The 20887-nt window shown below is 47.8% G+C and overlaps 1 protein-coding gene across 1 annotated transcript; it reads right to left on the bottom strand.

Annotated features, from left to right (window-relative positions):
• Window positions 1-7063: 7063 nt before the first annotated feature.
• On the bottom strand, window positions 7064-19776 carry CENPV (centromere protein V). Its single transcript, XM_044249176.1, has 5 exons — window positions 19373-19776; window positions 16530-16628; window positions 15337-15406; window positions 8751-8865; window positions 7064-7446 (listed from the first exon to the last, which is right to left on the bottom strand). The coding sequence occupies exons 1-5, from the start codon at window positions 19759-19761 to the stop codon at window positions 7322-7324; spliced, it is 798 nt and encodes a 265-aa protein (XP_044105111.1). The 5' UTR covers window positions 19762-19776; the 3' UTR covers window positions 7064-7321.
• Window positions 19777-20887: the final 1111 nt, after the last annotated feature.

Below are 20887 nucleotides of genomic sequence, written 5' to 3'. Positions count from 1 at the left end.
GCCCCTCAAAACAGTTATTTATTTATTTATATAAAGATTCTTGGGGCGCCTGAGTGGCTCAGTGGGTTAAAGCCTCTGCCTTCGGCTCAGATCATGATCCCAGAGTCCTGGGATTGAGCCCCACATCAGGCTCTCTGCTCAGCAGGGAGCCTGCTTCCTCTTCTCTCTCTGCCTGCCTCTCTGCCTACTTGTGATCTCTGTCTGTCAAATAAATAAATAAAATCTTAAAAAAAAAAAAAGATTCTATTTATATATTTATATATTTATTTGAGAGAGCATGAGAGCTGAGAAGGTCAGAGGGAGAAGCAAACTCCCCATAGAGGTGGGAGCCCGATGCGGGACTCGATCCCAGGCCGCTCAGATCATGACCTGAGCTGAAAACAGTCACTTAACCAACTGAGCCACCCAGGCGCCCAAAAACAGTTATTTAAAATGAAAAACAAAAACAAAAAAAGATATAAATACTGGAGTAAACCCATGTTGAACAGAAGAGAAGATTTGGACACAAATCCAAATTATCTAAAAACTACTCTATGATAAAGGTGATACTTTATTTTTTTATTTTGTTTGTTTTGTTTTGAAAGTGGGTCCCAGCATGGGACCCAGCACGGGGCTTGAACTCACAACCCTGAGATCAAGACTTGAGCTGAGGTCAAGAGTCAGATGCTTGGGGTACCTGGGTGGCACAGTCGGTTGCGCACCCCACTCTTGGTTTATGCTCAGGTCATGATGTCAGGGTTGTGGAACTGAGTCCTGCCTCGGGCTCTGTGTCCAGGCGGAGTCCTCTTGAGTTTCTCTGTCCCTCCCTCCCATGCTCTCTCTCTCTCTAAAATAAATAAATAAATCTAAAAAATCAAAGAAGAATCAGGTGCTTAACTGACTGAGCCAACCAGGCACCCAATAAAGGTAGCATTTTAATTCAATGAGAAAGCATTTTGTTGTTGTTTTTTGTCAGCTTATTTTATTTTTATTTTCCTTTTTTTTCCTTTTTTTATTATGTTCAATTAGTAAGAAAGTATTTAATGAAAGTGTGTGGTTGGTCAGGCATTTGGAAGAAAAAACTCCCTACCTTATACCAAATACAAAAATACATCCTAGAAGAATTATAGATTTTCATGTAGAAATCAAAATATTAAAATAACACTTAGGAAATTTGGGGGACTAAATGCATATGTACCTTGAAGTGGGACAGACCTTCCCAGCTAGGCTGGAAGCCTATAAGATGTAAAGTAAAAGACAGGTATTTCACAACAAAAAATTTTAAAATGTTACAACACTCAAATCCAAATGCCCAACGATAAACATGAAAAACTCTTCAGTCTAAGTAGTAGCCGGAGCTAGCAAAGGAAAGCAAAAATGAAAATCCATTTTTCAGGGGCTCCTGACTGTCTCAGTCGGTAGAGCACGTGACTCTGAATATCGGGGCTGTGGGTTTGGGCCCCATGCAGGGTGTAGAATTACTTAAAAATAAAAATTAAAAAAGAAAGAAAGAAAATCCATTTTTCACTGAAGGTGGCGATTGGACTAGGGTGGGAGAGGTTTCTAGTAAGGAAATTGAAGACTGCAGAGGACATGAATAGGTATTTCTCTCTCTCACACACACACATACACACCATAAATGGGGAAAAAATAAATAACACTACTAACAAAAGAAGCACAAAAGAAAATGCCACTTTTCACTTTTCTATTGTGTAAAGATTTCTATAAATAATAATCCCCAGTGTTCTGTGGGTGAGGGTATGGACACATGTATGCTGCTGGAGGAAACACAAGATGGTAGAACCTTCTGGAAATCAGTATGTCAAAAAACATTCAAGATGTATGTATTCCTTGACTGGGTAATTCCACGTGCATGCATTTATTCTCAAGAAATAGAAACTAGGGGGTGCCTGGGTGGCTCAGTTGGTTAAGTGTCTGCCTTTGGCTCAGGTCATGATCCTGTGTCCTGGGATTGAATCCTGCATCAGGCTCCCTGCTCAGTGGGGAGTCTGCTTCGCCTCGTGACTCTCCCCCGCCCCCCTTGGTGCTCTGTTCTCTCTCCCAAAAATAAACAGTCTTTTAAAAAAAGGAATAAAAGACACCCCCCAAAAAAACCCAACATATATGTTTTAAGTGCTACTACACACATTTCAAAGCATACACAGAAAAGAAATTTTAAAAGGATAAATTAAAATTCCAACATTTTCTTCACATAGATCAGGGGAGGGTTTCCTGGAGGATACATTCCTGACCCTGGAGACCACCCATCTCATCTGCAGGTGGTAAAAAGCATCGAGGTTAGCTGCTGCATAAAAGAACGTGTAAAGTTGACGAATTCTGTGAAAAGTGACCCTTATGTCAGCCTTTATGGAGAGACACACAGAGCGGGATGGAATAGCCCCTGGGGTTACAGAACGTTTATGTTCTTGGGACCACAAGAGGTTCGGGAACAAAAATATAGCTCTAGTTCTTCAGGGGTCCTGGTCTTGGTCAAGGCAGCGTCCTACTTGTCCCCACTCACCCGTCAGTGGGGCTCCCGTCCCTTTTCTAACACTATAAAGAAAACCCACATGGAAAGTGGAGTCGGCAGTAATTAAAAGCTGATTAACATGTGGTCTAATTTTTTTTAAGATTTTTTTTTTAATTTATTGGTCAGAGACAGAGATCACAAGAAGGCATGGTGGCAGGAAGAGAGAGAGGGGGAAGCAGGCTCCCCGCTGAGCAGAGAGCCCAATGTGGGGCTCAATCCTAAGACCCTGAGATCATGACCTGAGCCGAAGCCAGAGGCCTAACCCACTGAGCCACCCAGGTGCTCCCCTTTTATTTTTACTTTAAATAGTGATTTTTTTTAAAGGAGTCATTTATTTATTTATTTATCGAAGAAGGGCCCACACCCAAGATGGGGTCCTACTAAGGACCCTGAGATGAAGAGTCGTATGCTCTGGGGACTGAGCCAACCAGGCTCCCCTAACATGTGGTGTAAGTAAGTGCACTGAGGAGAGGTCTGAGTAGTCTGGAAGAGGCTAGGTTGTATGGGAAAGCATTCTCGGTTCATCAGAGCCCGTGAGCTCGGAATGCTCAAGTGTGACTGACCCCCAGGTCAGATGGCCACAGCATTGCTGCTGGAAGGAAACACCAGGCAATAGCCGAAGTGTGCTCCCTCGGAACCCATAGGTCCGCCTGGAACCAGAGCAACCACAGAGGCCCATAGCCAAGGCTGTCCTAACTCCCCTGGGAGGGGGGTTGGAGGCACCAGCCTGGAGCTTCTCATTGGTCACGAAAGCAAGCACTGGCCCTTGGGCCTCCCACTTTTTTTTTTGTTTTAAAGATTTTATTTATTTATTTGACAGTGAGAGATCACAGGCAGGCAGAGAGGCAGGCAGAGAGAGAGGAAGGGAAGCAGGCTCCCTGCCGAGCAGGGAGCCCAATGCGGGACTCGATCCCAGGATCCCGAGATCATGACCTGAGCCGAAGGCAGCGGCTTAACCCACTGAGCCACCCAGGCGCCCCATGGGCCTCCCACTTTTAAAGGGAAGGTTGAGGGGTGCCTGGGTGACTCAGTAAGTTAAGCCTCTGCCTTTGGCTCAGGTCATGATCCCGGGGTCCTGGGATTGGGCCCCGCATCCGGCTCTCTGCTCCGTCCCTCCTCTCTCTCCGCCTGCCTCTCTGCCTAGTTGTGAGCTCTCTGTCAAATAAATAAATTAAATAAATAAATAAATAAATAAATAAATAAAGGGAAGCTTGATTTCAGGAAAGAAAAGAAGAATCTGAAAGATTTCCCATCACTTGCATATCCACTAATTCAGCCAGTGGAGGCTGACTTGAGGAAATTCTCGGGAATGTTTAGAACCATTTCCTTCCTCTAGTGAATGCAGAAGACATATAACAATGATCCCCAAAGATCCAAGTATAAAAAGAGGGACAGGAGAGGATGTTTGCCGTCAATATTCACTAGAAAGGAGAAACTGGAAACTCAATTTTCCATGAAAAAAACAAAAAACAAAAAACCATGAACAAAACAACCAGTTGAATAAACTATATCCAGGGGCACATGGGTGGCCCTGTGGGTTAAAGCCTCAGCCTCGGGCTCAGGTCATGATCCCGGGGTCCTAGGATCGAGTCCCGCATCGGGCTTTCTGCGTGGTGGGGAGCCTGCTTTCCCCCTCTCTCTCTGCCTGCCTCTCTGCCTACTGTCAAATAAATAAATAAAACCTTAAAAAAGAAAAGAAAATACAACTATATCCATACCATGCAATTCTGAGTAACCGTCCATAATGAGGACATGTGTATTGACAGGAAAAGACCAAGATGTCATTAAAAAGGCAGGCTGCAGAAAAGGCCCAGGATGACGTCACTGAGGTTTCTGAAAGGTCCACAAAAGTATGTGTTTTCATGAAATCTTGCAATAGGAAATGTAGATCAGGTACTCGTGTTTTTCCCAGTGTAATTTCCAACCAGCTCATTACAGCCTTAAAGTGTCATCGACCGACTTGGAAGACGTAGTGACCACACAGAACCCCAGTCCCTCTGTTCTTTCCTCTCCCTGTTCCGTCTCTTTGGCTAGTCTACTTTGCAAAGTCGATGCATGATTCATCAGTCTCCCTAAACAAAGAGCGAGTGTTTTTTAAGCACGTGCCATTATGTACACACTCAGTGTTTGGGAGCAAAAGGAATGCTCTGGGAAAGTTGACTTAATTATAATAAACAGCAATGGGGAGCAAGGTTTTGCGGGGGGGGGGGAGCACAGGGGAACCATTCAAAACAGGCCAGGTGTTCCTCATCCTGTTCAAAGCTATTTGGGGCCTCCCCAAAACCTGTAAAATAAAGTTCAAATTCCTGAGCTTAATATCCAAGACTGTCCACAGTCCAGCTTCCAGCATATTTTTCTGATCTCTTCTACTGCTTCCTCCCATTGGAAGGCTGCTGTCCACTCTGGCTTTACTCTGGGCCCTGAACCTCTGTTCACACAGTTACTTTTCCATTCGACCTTCCCAAATCTTGCTTCATGTGAAAATAGAGAGTCCAGGTTGTTTTTATTTTTTTAAAAAGATTTTATTTATTATTTATTTGACAGAGAGATCATAAGTAGGCAGAGAGGCAGGCAGAGAGAGAGAGAGGAGGAAGCAGGCTCCCTGCCGAGCAGAGAGCCTGATGCGGGGCTCGATTCCAGGACCCTGGGATCATGACCTGAGCCGAAGGCAGAGGCTTAACCCACTGAACCACCCAGGCACCCCCAGGTTGTTGTTTAATGGGTGTAGAGATTTAGTTCTGGAAGACAGAGAGTTCTGGAAGTTGGCTGCACGAGTGTGAATGAAGTCAACACCGTTCAACTGGACAGTTACAGGTGGTTACGGTGGGGGGTGCCTGGGCAGCTCGGTCCATTGGGCATCTGCCTTCAGCTCAGGTCCCGGGATAGAGACCCCCATCAGGGTTCCTGCTCAGCAGGGAGTCTTCTTCTCCCTTCGGCCCTCCCCCAGTTTGTGTTCATTCAATCCGTCAAATAAATAAGTAAAAAATCTTTAAAAAAAAAGGGACGCCTGGGTGGCTCAGTTGGTTGGACGACTGCCTTCGGCTCAGGGCGTGATCCTGGAGTCCCGGGATCGAGTCCCACATCGGGCTCCCAGCTCCATGGGGAGTCTGCTTCGCTCTCTGACCTTCTCCTCGCTCATGCTCTCTCTCACTGTCTCTCTCTCTCAAATAAATAAATAAAATTTAAAAAAAAAAATCTTTAAAAAAAAAAAGAGTTAAGATGGTCAATTTCATGTTATGGGTATTTGACACCAATTAAAAAAAAAATCAGAAAAAAAAAATCAGAAGCCGATTTACCTTAAAAAAAAAAAAAAAAAAGCAAAAAGAAAAGGGGCACCTGGGGGCCTCAGTCATTAAGTATCTGCCTTCGGCTCAGATCATGATCTCAGGGTCCTGGGATTGAGCCCCACATCAGGCTCCCTGCAGGGAGCCTGCTTCTCCCTCTCCCACTCCCTCTGCTTGTGTTCCCTCTCTCGCTAGATCTGTCAAATAAATAAATAAAATCATAAAGAAGAAAAAAAAACTCCAGTTAGTAGTTCTGCTCTTCTTTATCCAGCCCTCTCTCTCCTCTGAACTCCTAGAGCTCTCATCTTTACAACTCACGTGGCTTTCAACCATGCACAACCTTACAGTTGTTTCGTAACTATTCGCCTTCTCATCTCTCCCCACCAGTTTGGTCGCACACATTTTTTTTTTTTTTTTAAGATTTTATTTATTTGACAGACAGAGATCACAAGTAGGCAGAGAGGCAGGCAGAGAGAGAGGGAGAGGGAAGCAGGCTCCCTGCTGAGCTGAGAGCCCGATGTGGGACTTGATCCCAGGACCCCGAGATCATAACCCGAGCCGAAGGCAGTGGCTTAACCCACTTAGCCACCCAGGCGCCCCTAGAAACTCTTAATCTCAGGAAACAAACTGAGGGTTGCTGGGGTGGAGCAGGTTCGGGGGGACGGGGTAGCTGGGTGATGGACATTGGGGAGGGTATGTGCTATGGTGAGCACTGTGCGTTGTAGAAGACTGATGAATCACAGACCTGTACCCCTGCAGAGAATTTGCCATCTGCTCCACGAATCACAATGGCTTTTACTGTATGGTCTGTTAGAGCTTTCTGCAGTCCCGCTTTTATTCCATGGAGTACAGCCGTACTGATGGAGTTGACCGGCGGGTTTCGGAGGCGGATCAGCGCCAGACAGTTCCACAACCGCGTGTACTCCGCCATGTCTCCTCGCTCGCGAAAGTCGCCTCCCGGTTGCACACTTTTTTTTTAAGGACTTTTTTAAAAAATTTATTTATTTGACAGAGAACACAAGGAGGCAGAGAGACAGGCAGAGAGAGGAGGAAGCAAGCTCCTGCTGAGCAGAGGTTCCTGATCAGGGGCTCGATCCCAAGACCCTGGGATCATGACCTGAGCCGAAGGCAGAGGCTTTAACCCACTGAGCCACCCAGGTAACCCTGGTCACATACATTGTAACAGCGGTGGATAAACATCCGAGACGAAATGCCTGGCCTCAGGACGAAAATCAAAGCAGCAGAGAAAATGACAAACCATAGTGACTGCTTTCATGTTAAAAATATTTATTTTTCTAAAAGATCACACAAAAGTTGAGAAGAGAAAGGATGACTAGCCTACATCAAAATCTGGGCTGGAAGGACGAAGAGCTGCCTAAAGAAGCTGGTGGCTGAGCAAACTGCGGAGATCAGGGTGGCCTCGGGCCGTCGGGACCAGTGGCCTAGGTCAGCCACACTCACGGGCACCACCGGCGCACGGCGGCTGGCTCCCACGGTTCCTCCTTTTCGGGACGGGAGAAGCAGGAGCTCACTCCTTAGACATGTTCTTGATGGTCTTGTGCTCCTTCATGGCCTTTTCCCAATCGGTCCCGTTGAACTCCTCGATGACCACACTCCGCACGGTGCCCTCATCCAGGCAATGGGGAGCGATTCCTGGGGGAGGGGACACAGAGAAAGGTCCTGGGTGTGAATGAGAGCGGCTCGCAGACAAACCCACACCTTCGAGCACCAGCTGCAATCACTGTTAAAGCTTAGGACCCCGCAACGGCAGCCTCCCGGCTCCCTTTCCTTCCTGGCTCGAGGGGATCAGACTCCCCAAGCCGGGGATGCCAGGGTTGGAGAGCACTCAGTACCATGCTGAGAGCCCACAGTACCAAAATCCAAGCCTAGAGCATTCTCAGACTGGCAGTGTGAAGAATTCACTGGCCCCGTCCAGGGTTTCAGTAAAACTTTCTAAGTATTAAAAATCTGCCCGGCTTTATAGGATTTTCTACTTTCCAAAAGCCTTTCTTGAGTCTTAAGACAGGCAGGAAGGCCTCCCCACGTGGCGGATGAGGAACCCAGAGGAGCTGCTAAAGAAATGGGGTGGGATGGGGGCACTTGGCTGGCTCAGTCCATGGAGCACGCAACTCTTGATCCCAGGGTCGTGAGTTCAAGTCCCACATTGGTCGTAGAGATTGCTTTAAAAATTTTTTGGGGGGGGACACCTGGGTGGTTCAGTTGGTTACACATCTGCCTTCAGCTCAGGTCTTGATCCCCGGGTCCTGGGATCGAGAACAGCATCAGGCTCCCTATTCAGCGGGGAATCTGCTTCTCCCTCTGCTTGTGGCTCCCCCTGCTTGCGCTCGCTTGTGCTCTCTGACAATAAATAAATAAAATCTTAAAAAAAAAAAGAAAGAAAGAAAGCAAAATTTCTTGACTGTCACTTTGACACCGCAACTGGTGTCATTCTGAACAACCATCTGAGGGCTGTTTACTGGACTCAGATCCAAGTCGGACCTGAGGAGGAGGGGCTTGGGGATTCTCACTGTTTACATTTTAAACAAACTGAAAAAAAAATTTTTTTTAAATGCAATCATTTTTAACACCATTATCAGTACTCCTCACTCTCTGAACCATCCTCGGGGTGAAAATCCCCTCCCCTACTACCCCGTCCCTCCCCTCCAACCGGGCCCTTCCCCTGTCCTCCGGGTCTACCCCTCCACAGTCAGCCCCCAGCGACCAGCAAATGAAGGCAGGATCTGGATGGGTGACCAGAGCCGATCTTCTAACCCATCCCTGGAAAAGAGCGTTGCTGAAGAGCCATGTGCTTCTGAGACCCCCAGTCCACAGCCCGGCCTAGCAAGAGGCAAGCTGGATAGGCCAGCGCCCAGCCTAGCAATTGGCCAATGAACCCAGGGCGGCTGCAGGTGTCCCGGTGTCCCCCACGGCATGGGCAGCCGGCTTCCTTCACTCACCGAAGCCTCCAGGGTTGGAGCGCGGAGTGTAGAAACTCTGGACGCCGCACCTCTTACAGAAGGTGTGCTGAGCTTTGTGCGTGTTGAACGTATAAGTGGTTATGCTCTCGGCTCCCTGCAGAGGAACAAGCGAAAGAGATGTTCCCTTTTGCAAAGAGATTCTTTGTCTTTTCTCTCTTGTTTTTTTTTTTGGTCATAAAAAAATCCACTCTTTTAAAAGGCTCCATGGGGAGGGGACGCCCTTCTGTAGGGCTCTCCGGGTTATGAGGACATGTCCAGTCTCCCACAGAGACAGAGGCATCGCAAGGACAGGGACCCGCCCACACTGCCCAGAGCCACCTCAGGCCGGAGCACAGAGGCTCGTGGTTTCTCTTAGTCAAGTGCACATAGGACGATTTAGCCTCCAGCTGTCCCAGCTCCTCAGCAAGGCAGCACAACCTGTCCATGCCAGGGAGTGAAAACTGAAAATGCCTGCCTCCTAGGCCTCAAAGGGGAGACAGGTGACCCTAGCGATGGGCTCTTCATGTCCCCCAACAGCTCTGCCCAGGATCTGAAGACAACTATTGACTATACTTGAATCCACGTATAAAGGACAAACAAGGAAAAGAGTATTCACCAGAGGGGCGCCTGGGTGGCTCAGGTCATGATCCCAGGGTCCTGGGATAGGGCCCTGCGTCAGGCTCCCTGCTCAGCGGGAGACCTGCTTCTCCCTCTCCCACTTCCCCTGCTTCTGTTCCCTCTCCCGCTCTCTCTGTCAAATAAATAAAATCTTTAAAAAAAAAAAAAAAGAATATTTGCCAGACATCATGGTCACAAGGCTCATTTCCTTAATGGAGAAGATAAATGGGAAACTGGGCAAAATGACAGAGCAGAAGGAAAACAAATCACTCTTTCACCTACGAAATGATAAGCACACTCAGAAACGGCAATGAGGTTTCTTTTTTTTTTTTCACTGTCAGGAGGACACAAATAAAAAACAGTTGGACAAACAGTACACTCTCCAATATCGTAGGAAATAAACTGGTAGAATTCGGCAACATCTACCAACATTTGAAAATGTACACATCCTTTAACACAGCAATTCCACTTCTAGGAGTTAATCCTACGATCAAACCTCATACGTGTCCAGTGACATGTATACAGACATTCCAGCACTATTTAGAACAAGGCTAAAGATTGGGAAAAACTGGAAACAGCTGTCAATAGAAGACTGGTCAAAGCAATGATGAACATTCACGAAACTGGGATACTCGGAAACTTTTAAAACCTTTAAGAAGATTGAGACAGTTCGGGGCACCTGGTGGCTCAGTCCGTTGAGCGCCCAACTCTTGGTTTCGGCTCAGGTCATGACTCAGGGTTGTGAGATCAAGCCCCATGTCCGGCTCCACGCTCAGTGCGGAGTCTGCTTGACATTCTCTCTCGCTCTCCTCCCCCCACCCAACCTGCTCTCTCTAAAAATAAATAAATAAATTCTTTTCTTTTTCTCGAGGTCCCCCTCCCAGACCTAAAGAATCCGGAGCGGGGCCCCTAACACGCCGTCCACATAATCATGCACTCACTGAAGGTCTAGAGCCACTTCTCTAACATAAATTTCAAGTATCTATTTTCTTTCCACCTCCATGTCCACCACCCAAGCCCACGTTCCCATCGCCTGGCCACCCCAGCAACCTCTTAACCACCTACCTGTCTCCATGGCTACCTACCCACACTGCAGCCAAGCCAGCTTTTAAAACGCTAAAGCAGGGTCACCTGGGTTGCTCAGTGGGTTAAAGCCTCTGCCTTCGGCTCAGGTCATGATCTCAGGGTCCTGGGATCAAGCCCAAATTGGGCTCTCTGCTCAGCAGGGAGCCTGCTTCCCTTCCTCTCTCTCTGCCTGCCTCTCTGCCTACTGTGATCTGTCAAATAAATAAATAAAATCTTAAAAAATAAAAAATAAAACGCTGGGGGCGCCTGGGTGGCTCAGTGGGTTAAGCCACTGCCTTCGGCTCAGGTCATGATCCCAGAATCCTGGGATCGGGTCCCGCATCGGGCTCTCTGCTCAGTGGGGAGCCTGCTTCTTCCTCTCTCTCTCTGCCTACCTCTCTGCCTACTTGTGATATCTCTCTGTCAAATAAATAAATAAATTCTTTAAAAAACAAAACAAAAAAATGCTGAAGCAAGCCTTGTCACCACCCTGCTCAAAACCCTCCACAGGCTTCAAGAATAAAAGAATAAAAAGCTGTATCGGCGCTCCTGGGTGGCTCAGTCAGTTAAGCCTCCAGCTCGGGTCATATCCCTGGGTTGTGGGATCGAGTCCCGCATTAGGATCCCTGCTCAGCAGGGCATCAGAGGGACCCTGCTTCTCCCTCTCCCCATGCCCCTCCACCTATGCTCTCTTTTTCACTCTGCTTTCCCTCTAATAAATAAACAAAACTTTTTTTTAAAAAGCTAAAAAAACAAAAACACATAAAAACACCCCTTCAACAGGCTGGGGCCACGGGCGGTGCCGTAGAGCACCAGGAAAATAAACTGATGAGCAGGCCCAAGGAGGGAAAAATGGGAAAAAAGTACCAATTCCGAGACCCAAGAGCTTAAGGCTGTTACATGGTGGCACCTTCAGGAACCATCGGTCCCCGGCACTTGGGGCGAAGCTGAACTGGGCCACAGCGTCTAGCACGCTTCTGAGCAGAACACACCGGCATTCTCTGGCTTTATGGGGAATATGGGGACCAGTGTGCAGTCCAAGGGTCCCCCTCTTCCGCCAGTCACCCACACAAAGGATCAACGGGCAGACAAAGAAAAGGAGACAAGGTGGCCCCAAGTGTCTAGGATTAAATCTCACTCACTAGGAGAGACCAGGACTCACAAATTCATTCACTCAATTAGGGGCTGATCTATTCAACGCCAAGCCTGCGAGGCCAGGGGCTGGTCAGATGCGACAGAAGATGGCACTCCGAGACCCCAGCGATTTCATAGAGGAGACGTCTTGAAACACACCATTACAGCAAGGGCACAGCAAAGCGTGTCGCGCCACAGTTGGGGCAAGGGGAACCCAGGATAGAGTGAAAGCCCCAGCCTGCCCCATATTAGCGACAGTGTACCAAAAGCCTTTTCTTTTTCTTTTTTTGATTTTATTCATTTGTCAGAGACAGCGAGAGCACAATCAGGGGGAGCAGCAGAGGGAGAAGCAGGCTCCCTGCCGAGTAGGGAGCTAGATGTGAGGCTGGATCCCAGGATCCCAGGATCCCAATTCAAGCCAAAGGAAGATGCTTCACCAACTGAGCCACCCAGGCACCCCAAAAGCTTGTATTCTTTGACCAGCGACCCGAACGAAATAACTTCTAAATTATCAGAGATTTACGCATAGGGAGGTTCACCACAGTGTTGTTTATAATTGGGGAAAAAAATGGCACCCGACCTAGAAGTTCATACATAGCAAACTGTTTCTGGTACATTCACATAAGGAAATATGCTTTTAAAAAAAAAAAAAGCTGCAAGTACAGGAATAAGAGCATAAATAAATTAGGAAATGATTGCGGGGGGCGGGGGAGGAAGAGATCTGGGGACTGAGGAAGAATGGAGGGAAGATTTGCTTTTGTACCTTTCAAAATCTGTACCAAGCATAAGAAAACTCCTTGGAATAATAAAGTTACAATTTTTTTTTTTTTTAAAGATTTTATTTATTTATTTGAGAAAGAGAGACAGTGAGAGAGCATGAGCGAGGAGAAGGTCAGAGAGCGAAGCAGACTCCCCATGGAGCTGGGAGCCTGATGTGGGACTCGATCCCGGGACTCCAGGATCACGCCGAGCCGGAGGCAGTTGTCCAACCAACTGCGCCACCCAGGCGTCCCTAAAGTTACAATTTTTTAAATCAGCAAGACCCATCAGTATGCTGCCTATGAGACTCACTTCAGACCTAAAGACAGATGCAGATGGAAAGTAAAGAGATGGAAAAACACTGACCGTGCAAATGGAGGCAAAAGGAAAGCAGGGAGAGCAATGCTGACATCAGACCAAACAGACCTGAAAACAAATACCATTAAGGAGAGAGGAAGGACGCTATGTAATGACAAAGGGAACAATCCAACAAGAGGATGTAACGGGGTTGCCTGGGTGGCTCAGTGGGTTAAGCGTCTGCCTTCAGCTCAGGTCATTGATCTCAGGGTCCTGGGATCGAGCCCCACATCAGGCTCTCCGCTCAGCAGGGAGTCTGCTTCCCCCTCTCTCTCTGCCTGCTGCTCTGGTTACTTGTGCTCTCTCTGTGTCAAATAAATAAATAAAATCTTAAAAAAAAAAAAAAAAAAAGAGGATGTAACAGTTGTAAATAATATACCCAACATGGGGGCACCTAGATTCATCAGGAAACCATTAAGAAAACTAAAGAAACAGACAATAATACAGTAATACCAGGGGGCTTTAACCCCTACTTCCATTGATGGGTAGATCACCCAGACAGAAAATCAACAAGGAAACAGGAGCTTTGAAACATAATTTGAGCTAACTGCAGCGAGTCTACCACTGCAGCTCGATTCTCTTCTACGGATCCACATCTCTTTCTGACCACTCCCTTGATGACCATGTCCACGGAAGAAGCTTCCATACCGAGTGCAGTTAGTTTCTCTCACTTCATTGTTCTCTGTGGACATTAATTTAGCTATTTTGGGGCCTGTGTATTTCCAAGTGAATTTTACAGTAATCTTGGGGCACCTGGATGGCTCAGTCGGTTAAGCAACTGGCTCTTGGTTTCAGCTCAGGTCATGATCTCAGGGTCGTGGGATCGAGCCCCACCTCAGGCTCCATGCTCAGCAGGGAACCTGCTTGAGATTCTCTCCCTCTCCCTCTCTGCCCCCATTCCCTGCTCATGCTCTCTCTCTTTCTCCCAAATAAGTAAATAAATAAATAAGTCTTTAAAAAAAATGTATAGTAATCTTGTATATGTCTGCAAAAGCCTTCCTGGGATTTTGGTAGAAATGGTTTTAAACCCATAAACAGTTTGGGGAGAACAAACATCAATACTGCGTTGGGTTCCCAGTCTATAGACACATGGTATCTACTCATTAAGTTCTTCTTCAGGAACTTTCTCGGCTTCCTGTAATATTCAGTACAGAGAAAAAGGACATGTTTTGTTAGTTGAACACCTAACTATTTAATTTTCTTTGCATTACTTGAAATGGTACGATGGTAGGATGCCAGGGTGGCTGTCATTAACCATCTGCCTTCAGCTCAGGTCATGATCCCAGAGTCCTGGGATCGAGTCCCACATCTGGGTCCTTGCTTGGCTGGAAGCCTGCTTCTCCCTTTCCCACTCCCCCTGCTTGTGTTTCTTCTCTCGCTGTCTCTCTATCAAATAAATAAATAAAATCTTTAAAAAGAAAGAAAGAAATGGCACCTCAGTTTTAATCTCAGTTTCCTAGTACTCATTATTGGTATCAGACATGCACTTGATTTTTTAAATTGGGATATAGTTCACATGCCATCAAATTTACCATTTTAATGCCAGACCGGTGGGGAGGGGGGCAAAATGGGTGAAGGAGATCAAAAGGTATAAACTTTCAGTTATAAAATGGCATGGAGGGGTGCCTAGGTGGCTCAGTCAACTAAGTGTCTGCCTTAGGCTCAGGTCATGATCCCAGCGCCCTGGGAGCCAGTCCCACATCAGAATCCTTACTCAGCAGGGAGCCTGCTTCTCCCTCTCCCTCTGCCCCTGCCCCCACTTGTGTGCTCTCTTTCGCTCGTTCTTTCTCTCAAATAAATAAAGTCTTTAAAAATAAAATAGGTGGGTGCCTGGGTGGCTCAGAGGGTTAAGCCTCTGCCTTCAGCTCGGGTCATGATCTCAGGGTCCTGGGATTGAGCCCCACATCGGGCTCTGTGCTGGGCAGGGAGCCTGCTCCCCGCTCTCTCTCTGCCTGCCTCTCTGCCTGCTTGTGAACTCATTCTCTGTCAAATAAATAAATAAAATCTAAAAAAAAAAAAAAAAAAAAAAAGTCCTCATTGCAAGAAAAAAAATGATTTTGTAATTAATTACATTTGGTGTCAAATGTTAACTAGACTTAATTGTGCTGAACATGTTGTAATATATACAAATATTGAATCATTCTGATGTACCCCTAAGACTAATAATGTTACACGTCAGCTGCACCTCAAGAAAATTTTGAATTCACCATTAAAAAATTTTGTTTAAGTCATATATTCTTCAGTGGGAAATAATAAAAGTCGGTCATAGAGCAGAACGAAAGACAAAATCCTACTTCGATAATGGCATATACAATGTCATCATTATTATTATTTAGCTCCATTTACCAGGTAGAAAATAATGGACAAGGACATATACCCAAATAAATTAGCGGTTACTTTTGGTTGATAGGATTTGAGTGATCATATTATTTTTTGATTGTCTTTTAATGTTTCCACAGTACTATCAAATATGCATCCAAAATATAAAGGGGGGGAAAATAACATGACCTTGCAGAAATACGCATGAAACCCGGGATGACAAGGACAATCGAGGAAGAGATCCTGCTCTGCTCCGTGCCACCTGCCTGCACCCCCCACCCCCGGGGAACCTGCCAGAAGCCAGGGGCTCCTCACGCCTGCTCTCAGCACTAACCTTCAGGAGCTTGAAGCGAGAAGCCGGGACAATGAAGTGTCTATTCTGTTTCTTCTTGCAAATGCTGCAGCTACAAAAAGACAGAGGAATTCCAAGGCCGTGAACAGCACCAAAAGCTCCAATGGGGCCCCACCCAGCCTGTCCGGCCCTGGCCGACTCCGGAGGGGAAGCCCCTTTTGGCACTGGGAAAACCAGGCCCATAGCAACCACATCCTTGCCACTCCGGCCCCCCCCCCAGTTTATTGCAGTAAAGGGAACTGTTAAATTCTAGAGATGCTTACAAAACAAGTACCAGGCATAGCTACAGTCTGAGGCTTCTGGGATACCCACACCAAAACGCACAAGGAAGCTTCCGTTTCCCGCTTCCCACCTCTGTAATCACAGAAAGCCTAGCTCCGAGTCACATGGGCCCTCCAAATTATCACCTTAGGGATGAAATCTAAACCCCCTTCTCAGTCCGCCTTGACAAAAATTCCTGATTTCATACAGAGTTCTCTAACAACAGGACTGGATCCTGGCGAACCATGAGTCATATGCTAACTATTGGTTCAGGAGTCACTGTCCTTGTTCTATCACAACGCCTGGGAAGGCGCTCAAAGGAAACCCTCCACAGATCCTGGCAGAACCATCTGCCTCATGGAGAACAGAGCCAGAGGGCCTGGAACATGGTAAGCTCCCCGGGATGCATATCCTCCGCTCATTTCCCCTTCACCTGCGCCCAACTCTGGACCCCTAGGAAGACTGTGCCCACCCAAGGCTTCCCATTCAGTACCAAGACTGACCTAAGTCCAGCGACCACCACTCCCCATCAACCCACCAACGGTATGGTCTGGGGTGACGCTGAGTGGCAGAAGCTGGGGGACCTTACTCTGTGTCCCTGGGGGGCTCTCCTGTAGAAATGCTGTCTTTCACACACACACCACACCCCACACACCCCACACACAAACAGCGGGCCAAATTATTTTTAGCCCCCCCCATGTTTTAAAAAATCTTATTACTGAAAACATTTAGCACATACAAAAGGAGAAAAATAAAAAAGAACAAGGAACCCTTATGTCCCTGTCACCTGATGCCAACAACGATCAGCTCCCTGATGCGGTTTCATGGGTACTATGACTCCCCAGATACTGCTCGAGGTGACTCTGTTTTAACTAAGAAGTCCTTTCCAGCAACTTGGGGAGAGAAACACTCACTTGCAGTCGAAGATGTGCAAGTCAGCCGAGGCCCAAACTTCGAAGCGAACAGCTCCACAGTGGCAACCTCCTGTATGCTTCACCAGGCCCTGGTACTCGCTAAATGAAACCCCAGAAAAAAAAAAAAATCAGAAAGATAAGGATTTCTGAACAACAACAACAACAAAAAATCAGAAAGAGGGGCACCTGGGTGGCTCAGTGGGTTAAAGCTTCTGCTTTCGGCTCGGGTCATGGTCCCAGGGTCCTGGGATCGAGCCCCACATCGGGCTCTCTGCTCAGCGGAGAGCCTGCTTCCCTCTCCCTCTATCTGCCTCTCTGCCTCTTTGTGATCTCTGTCTGTCAAATAAATAAAATCTGTAAAAAAAAAAAAAAAAAATCAGAAAGATAGGGACCTCCCCGACCAGCTCCTGCTGCTTCTCTCCTTCCTTGTTAGAAGAAGGAAGCAAGATAGGACAAAAGTCTTCTCTACACGACGGCCCCTTCCACGTATTTCTGCTTTTGAGGTTGGACTGGCAATTAAATAAATAATAGAAATAAATAAAAGAAAGGATTCAGAGCCTTTTCTCTGACCTCTCTTTTTTCTTTCTCATATTCCGTTAAGCGGTGAGAAAGAAAACATTCCAGATACATGGTACATGGGAGTTGGGTGAAGGACCTAATCCTACCACTTAAACATTGTTGTTTGCATGTCAAAAACCCACTAAGAGTTTTTTGAGCAAGGCACCGGAGAGAGAGAGCAGTAAACAAGGTACAGCAGACCTGGTTTCTGGCCTTACCAACCTCATGCAGTCATCAAACAAATTACCCAAGCTATCTTTAAGGGACTGTGATAAAGGCAGCACAGGCTGTTATGAAAAAGTAAGACAAGGCGCCCTGAGTCTGGTGGTTTGGAAAAGCCTTCTGAGAAAGGCTCTTGGAATTTGCTATATTCCCCTCCAGGATTTTGCATAAACAGAGCTCTTTACAGAGCTATACATACACATTACACACTATTTTAATCCTCTTGAAACATACATAAGCCAGACCCTTAGTGGAACATTATTAAGTCTCAAAAATGTCAAACTGACCTCCAAAAGGGCTGAACGCTTCTCAATAATGAGAGAACATTTCACTGCACCTGCTCAAACAATGATTACCAGAAAAATAGCTTGCAGCAGTTTTAATTTACATTTTTTTATTATTAAGACTGAATGTCCCCCCACCCCGCCCCGTTTCCTTCCAAGTTGAATAGGTTTCCTTGATGTATTTAAAATCTTTTCTGCATACACAAATAATGCTCGTTGTAAAAAAAAAAAAAAAATTAGAACATTACAATATTTGATGATGTTAAAAAGGAAAGTCTCTGATAATCTCAACACCCAAGGGATCCACAGTTAACTACTAGCTATATAATCCTCCAGACTTCTTTCTATACAATAATAACAAAAACAGTGCAGAGTTATACATTCTTTTTTGCATATAAGCTGAGTGAGCGAGCTCTGGTTGGTTATTTAAATAAATGTATGCACTCACACCAATCGGATAGGTTAAAAAAAAAAATCTTGTCTTTTATCATGTAAAAATCTTTTTCTTGACCATTTATCAAGTTTGTTTTAAAGTAAAAATTTACTTCAAATTTGAGTTTTACATTTCTGAGAATCTTTATACCACCTACATTTAGCAACTGGTGGCTCACCACAGGGGCTCAAACATATTTAATGATGAATATTAAAAAATGTTCAGCCCCTAACCCAAGATAAATCAGAAAGTGAAGCACACAGGAAACCAAGTTTTTTATCTCCGAGAAGACTCATCCTAACTAAGAGAACTTCTTCCGGATTAAGGACAAAGGAACGTTTTTGTTCAAGAAGAGGAGTTACCCTCAGGTTGTTATGCAAGTGTGGGTTATCCTTGTTTTTTGTTTTTTGTTTTTTTTCCTCCTGTGGTTTTGATCGCTCCTTGGAATTCACAGAAAAATGGGCGCATAGATAGATTATTGGGGCACTAAAATATTTTTCTGTAGCACAACTGTTCTTCAGGGCTGGGATCTAGATGTTATCACATTTGGAGAAAAGAGGGCGGCCCTTGCCAGAGTTAATAGCTCATTTCGAACATCCCAGACACTCTGAAATCCTCCCCTGGCGATCTAAGGACCTGGATGGAGGTTCTTCTCCCGCAGGAGCAAAGCTGGGGGCGAAGGAAAGCGAGCCACCCGGGAGCATCATTCGGCGGAGAACCAAGGCCTCCGCCTCCCCCTCCCCTTGGGTACCGCGCAGCTGCTCAGAATACCGAGCATCTCTTTGCGCGCGCTTCTACCCGGGATCAATGCCCCCTCCCCCGCACTCCCGCTCCCTCCCAGGGAGCGCCGGGAACAATAACGGGATCTCGCCTCCCGGTGGGTTCAAAACTATTCAAGCTTTTCTCCCCGTCTCGCCACCTCGCCCTCCCACCCACTCTCCAAAAAAACACGTGCGCAAATATAAAAAGGGAGTCAGGTAGGCGCAAAGTCGTGGGGTTTATCTTCCTTTCACTGGGAAAGGCCCCCGCGCCTTCGGCGCGCCAAGAGAGAGACAGCGTCCCAAGCACGATGGCTGTCCCCGGGACAGACCCTTTGTGTCCCAGGACGCGGCGCGGCTCTCCACACGCTCCGGGGGCGCAGCGCCCTGTCTGGTCCAGGGCCGCACGGCCGCACCAAGGCAACGCGGCTGTGCGAATGAGGGACGCGCCTGGGGCTAAGCTGGGCCACGCGTCGGTTCCGGTGCGGAAAAGAAGCAGACTGGAAAAGCTGGCCCGGCCCGCGCGACAGCCGCTCCCGCACCGAGGGGGCCCGCGTGGCGCCGGCTCCCGTGCCCGGCCGCACTCACAAGGTGTCCAGCAGCAGCTTGGCGGCGCCCTCGAAGGTGAGCCTCTGTCGCTTCTGGAACGTCTCCCAGCGCTCCCGCTGGTCGCCCAGGTCAGGCACAGTGGCAGCCGGGGTAGAGGGGGTCGGCGGCGGCGGCGGCGGCGGCAGCTCCGGTGGCGGCTGCCCGGGGCCCGCCTCCTGGGCCCGCGGCGACGACTGCCTCGGCCGCCGCTTCGCCGACGGCTGCCTCGCCGCCTCCCGGCTGTCGCCCCCGGCCTGACCCGCGGAGCGCCGGGCGCGGCTGGCGCTGGGGGCCGAGGGGGTGGCCGCGGGGGCCCCGGAGGTACCGGAGGCCCCGGGGCGCTTCTGCCCGCGTGGCTTGGCCGCCGCGCTGCTCCTTGCCCGCCGCATGGCTCCCGCAGCCGGGCGCGCAGGCCTCAGCGCCCGCGCGTCCCCGCCGCCCCGCGCGTCCCCGCCGCCCCGCGCGCGCCCCCGAGCCGCCCCGCGCGCGTCCCCGGCCGCCAGCCCACCGGCCCGCCCAGGGGGCGCTGCACCCGCGCCCGCCACCCAGCCGGCTGCACCTGGCTGTCGCCTGGCTGCAAATTACCGACCCAGATCACCCCCGCGCACGCGCGCGTCTCGGGGCCTGCACCTGCCCGTTCCATCCCGCAGGCCTAACGGGACCGCGCCTCAGGCCTCCGCTCCCGACACCAGAGCCCATGGAGGCGCCTCCATCGCCTCTGAATCCAGAGAGCTTCTTCCTACCTTCCTGGTCTGCGGAGTCCAGGGTCAGCCCTGATTTCACAGCCGCAACCCGAGCGGCCAAGCTGGGTTAACTTCGTCTCCAAGATGAGGGCAGTACCTACCTTATGGGAGCCGTCGTGCCCCTGAAGTGTTCTAAGGTGCGTAAATGGCCAGGCACCTGCTCTCTGCCACGCACAAAGCAGCTGAAATCTGCTGTACCTCTTGGTCTCTCTTACCAGATCATAAAACTGTGGCTTGAGGATTTCGAGGTCCAACAGATTCTTTAACATGTAATAAATGAATGAACCTCACCAAGTTCCATTGCTATGGGAACACAGCACCGAAGTTTTGAGACAAAAATCACAAGAACCGCTGATGGACCCCAGGTATTTTCAAAACCTGTTCGTTGCTCTATGTTATTCGTCCCTTCAAAGAAATAACATTTTCTTTTACTTACTTTTCTACTGTTTCATTTTATACTTCCTTACTTTCCACTTTACTCTATTTAAACGCTATTTTTGCTTATCTTATTGGTTTAATAGTTTATTGGATTAAATACACTTTATTTTTAGTATTTTTGGGTAATCACAGGATTAATGAGTATAGATGTCCCTCTGAGTATGGCTAAAGCTGTGTCCATTAGTGTTTCATATGAAGTGTTTTTTCTTAAAAATTTCCAGACTATCTGTAGTTTGTTTTTCCTGTTTTCTTTATTGAAGGTGTTCACATAAAGCAAAATGCACGTTTTTAAAAAGATTTTATCTATTTGACACAGAGAGACACAGTGAGAGAG

The sequence above is a fragment of the Neovison vison genome, chromosome 5, assembly GCF_020171115.1.
Source record: "Neovison vison isolate M4711 chromosome 5, ASM_NN_V1, whole genome shotgun sequence".
Classification (NCBI taxonomy): domain Eukaryota; kingdom Metazoa; phylum Chordata; class Mammalia; order Carnivora; family Mustelidae; genus Neogale; species Neogale vison.
This window is presented reverse-complemented; position numbering and strand designations above follow the sequence as displayed.

Bases quoted from the DNA above. Each gene is read 5' to 3' on its own strand.
- CENPV (XM_044249176.1), bottom strand. From the start codon at position 19,761: ATGCGGCGGGCAAGGAGCAGCGCGGCGGCCAAGCCACGCGGGCAGAAG. The intron at 8,866-15,336 runs GTTAGTGCTGAG...GTTCCTCTGCAG, and splicing joins CTCGCTTCAAGCTCCTGAAG to GGAGCCGAGAGCATAACCAC. The intron at 7,447-8,750 runs GTGAGTGAAGGA...CCCCTCCCCCAG, and splicing joins CTCCAACCCTGGAGGCTTCG to GAATCGCTCCCCATTGCCTG.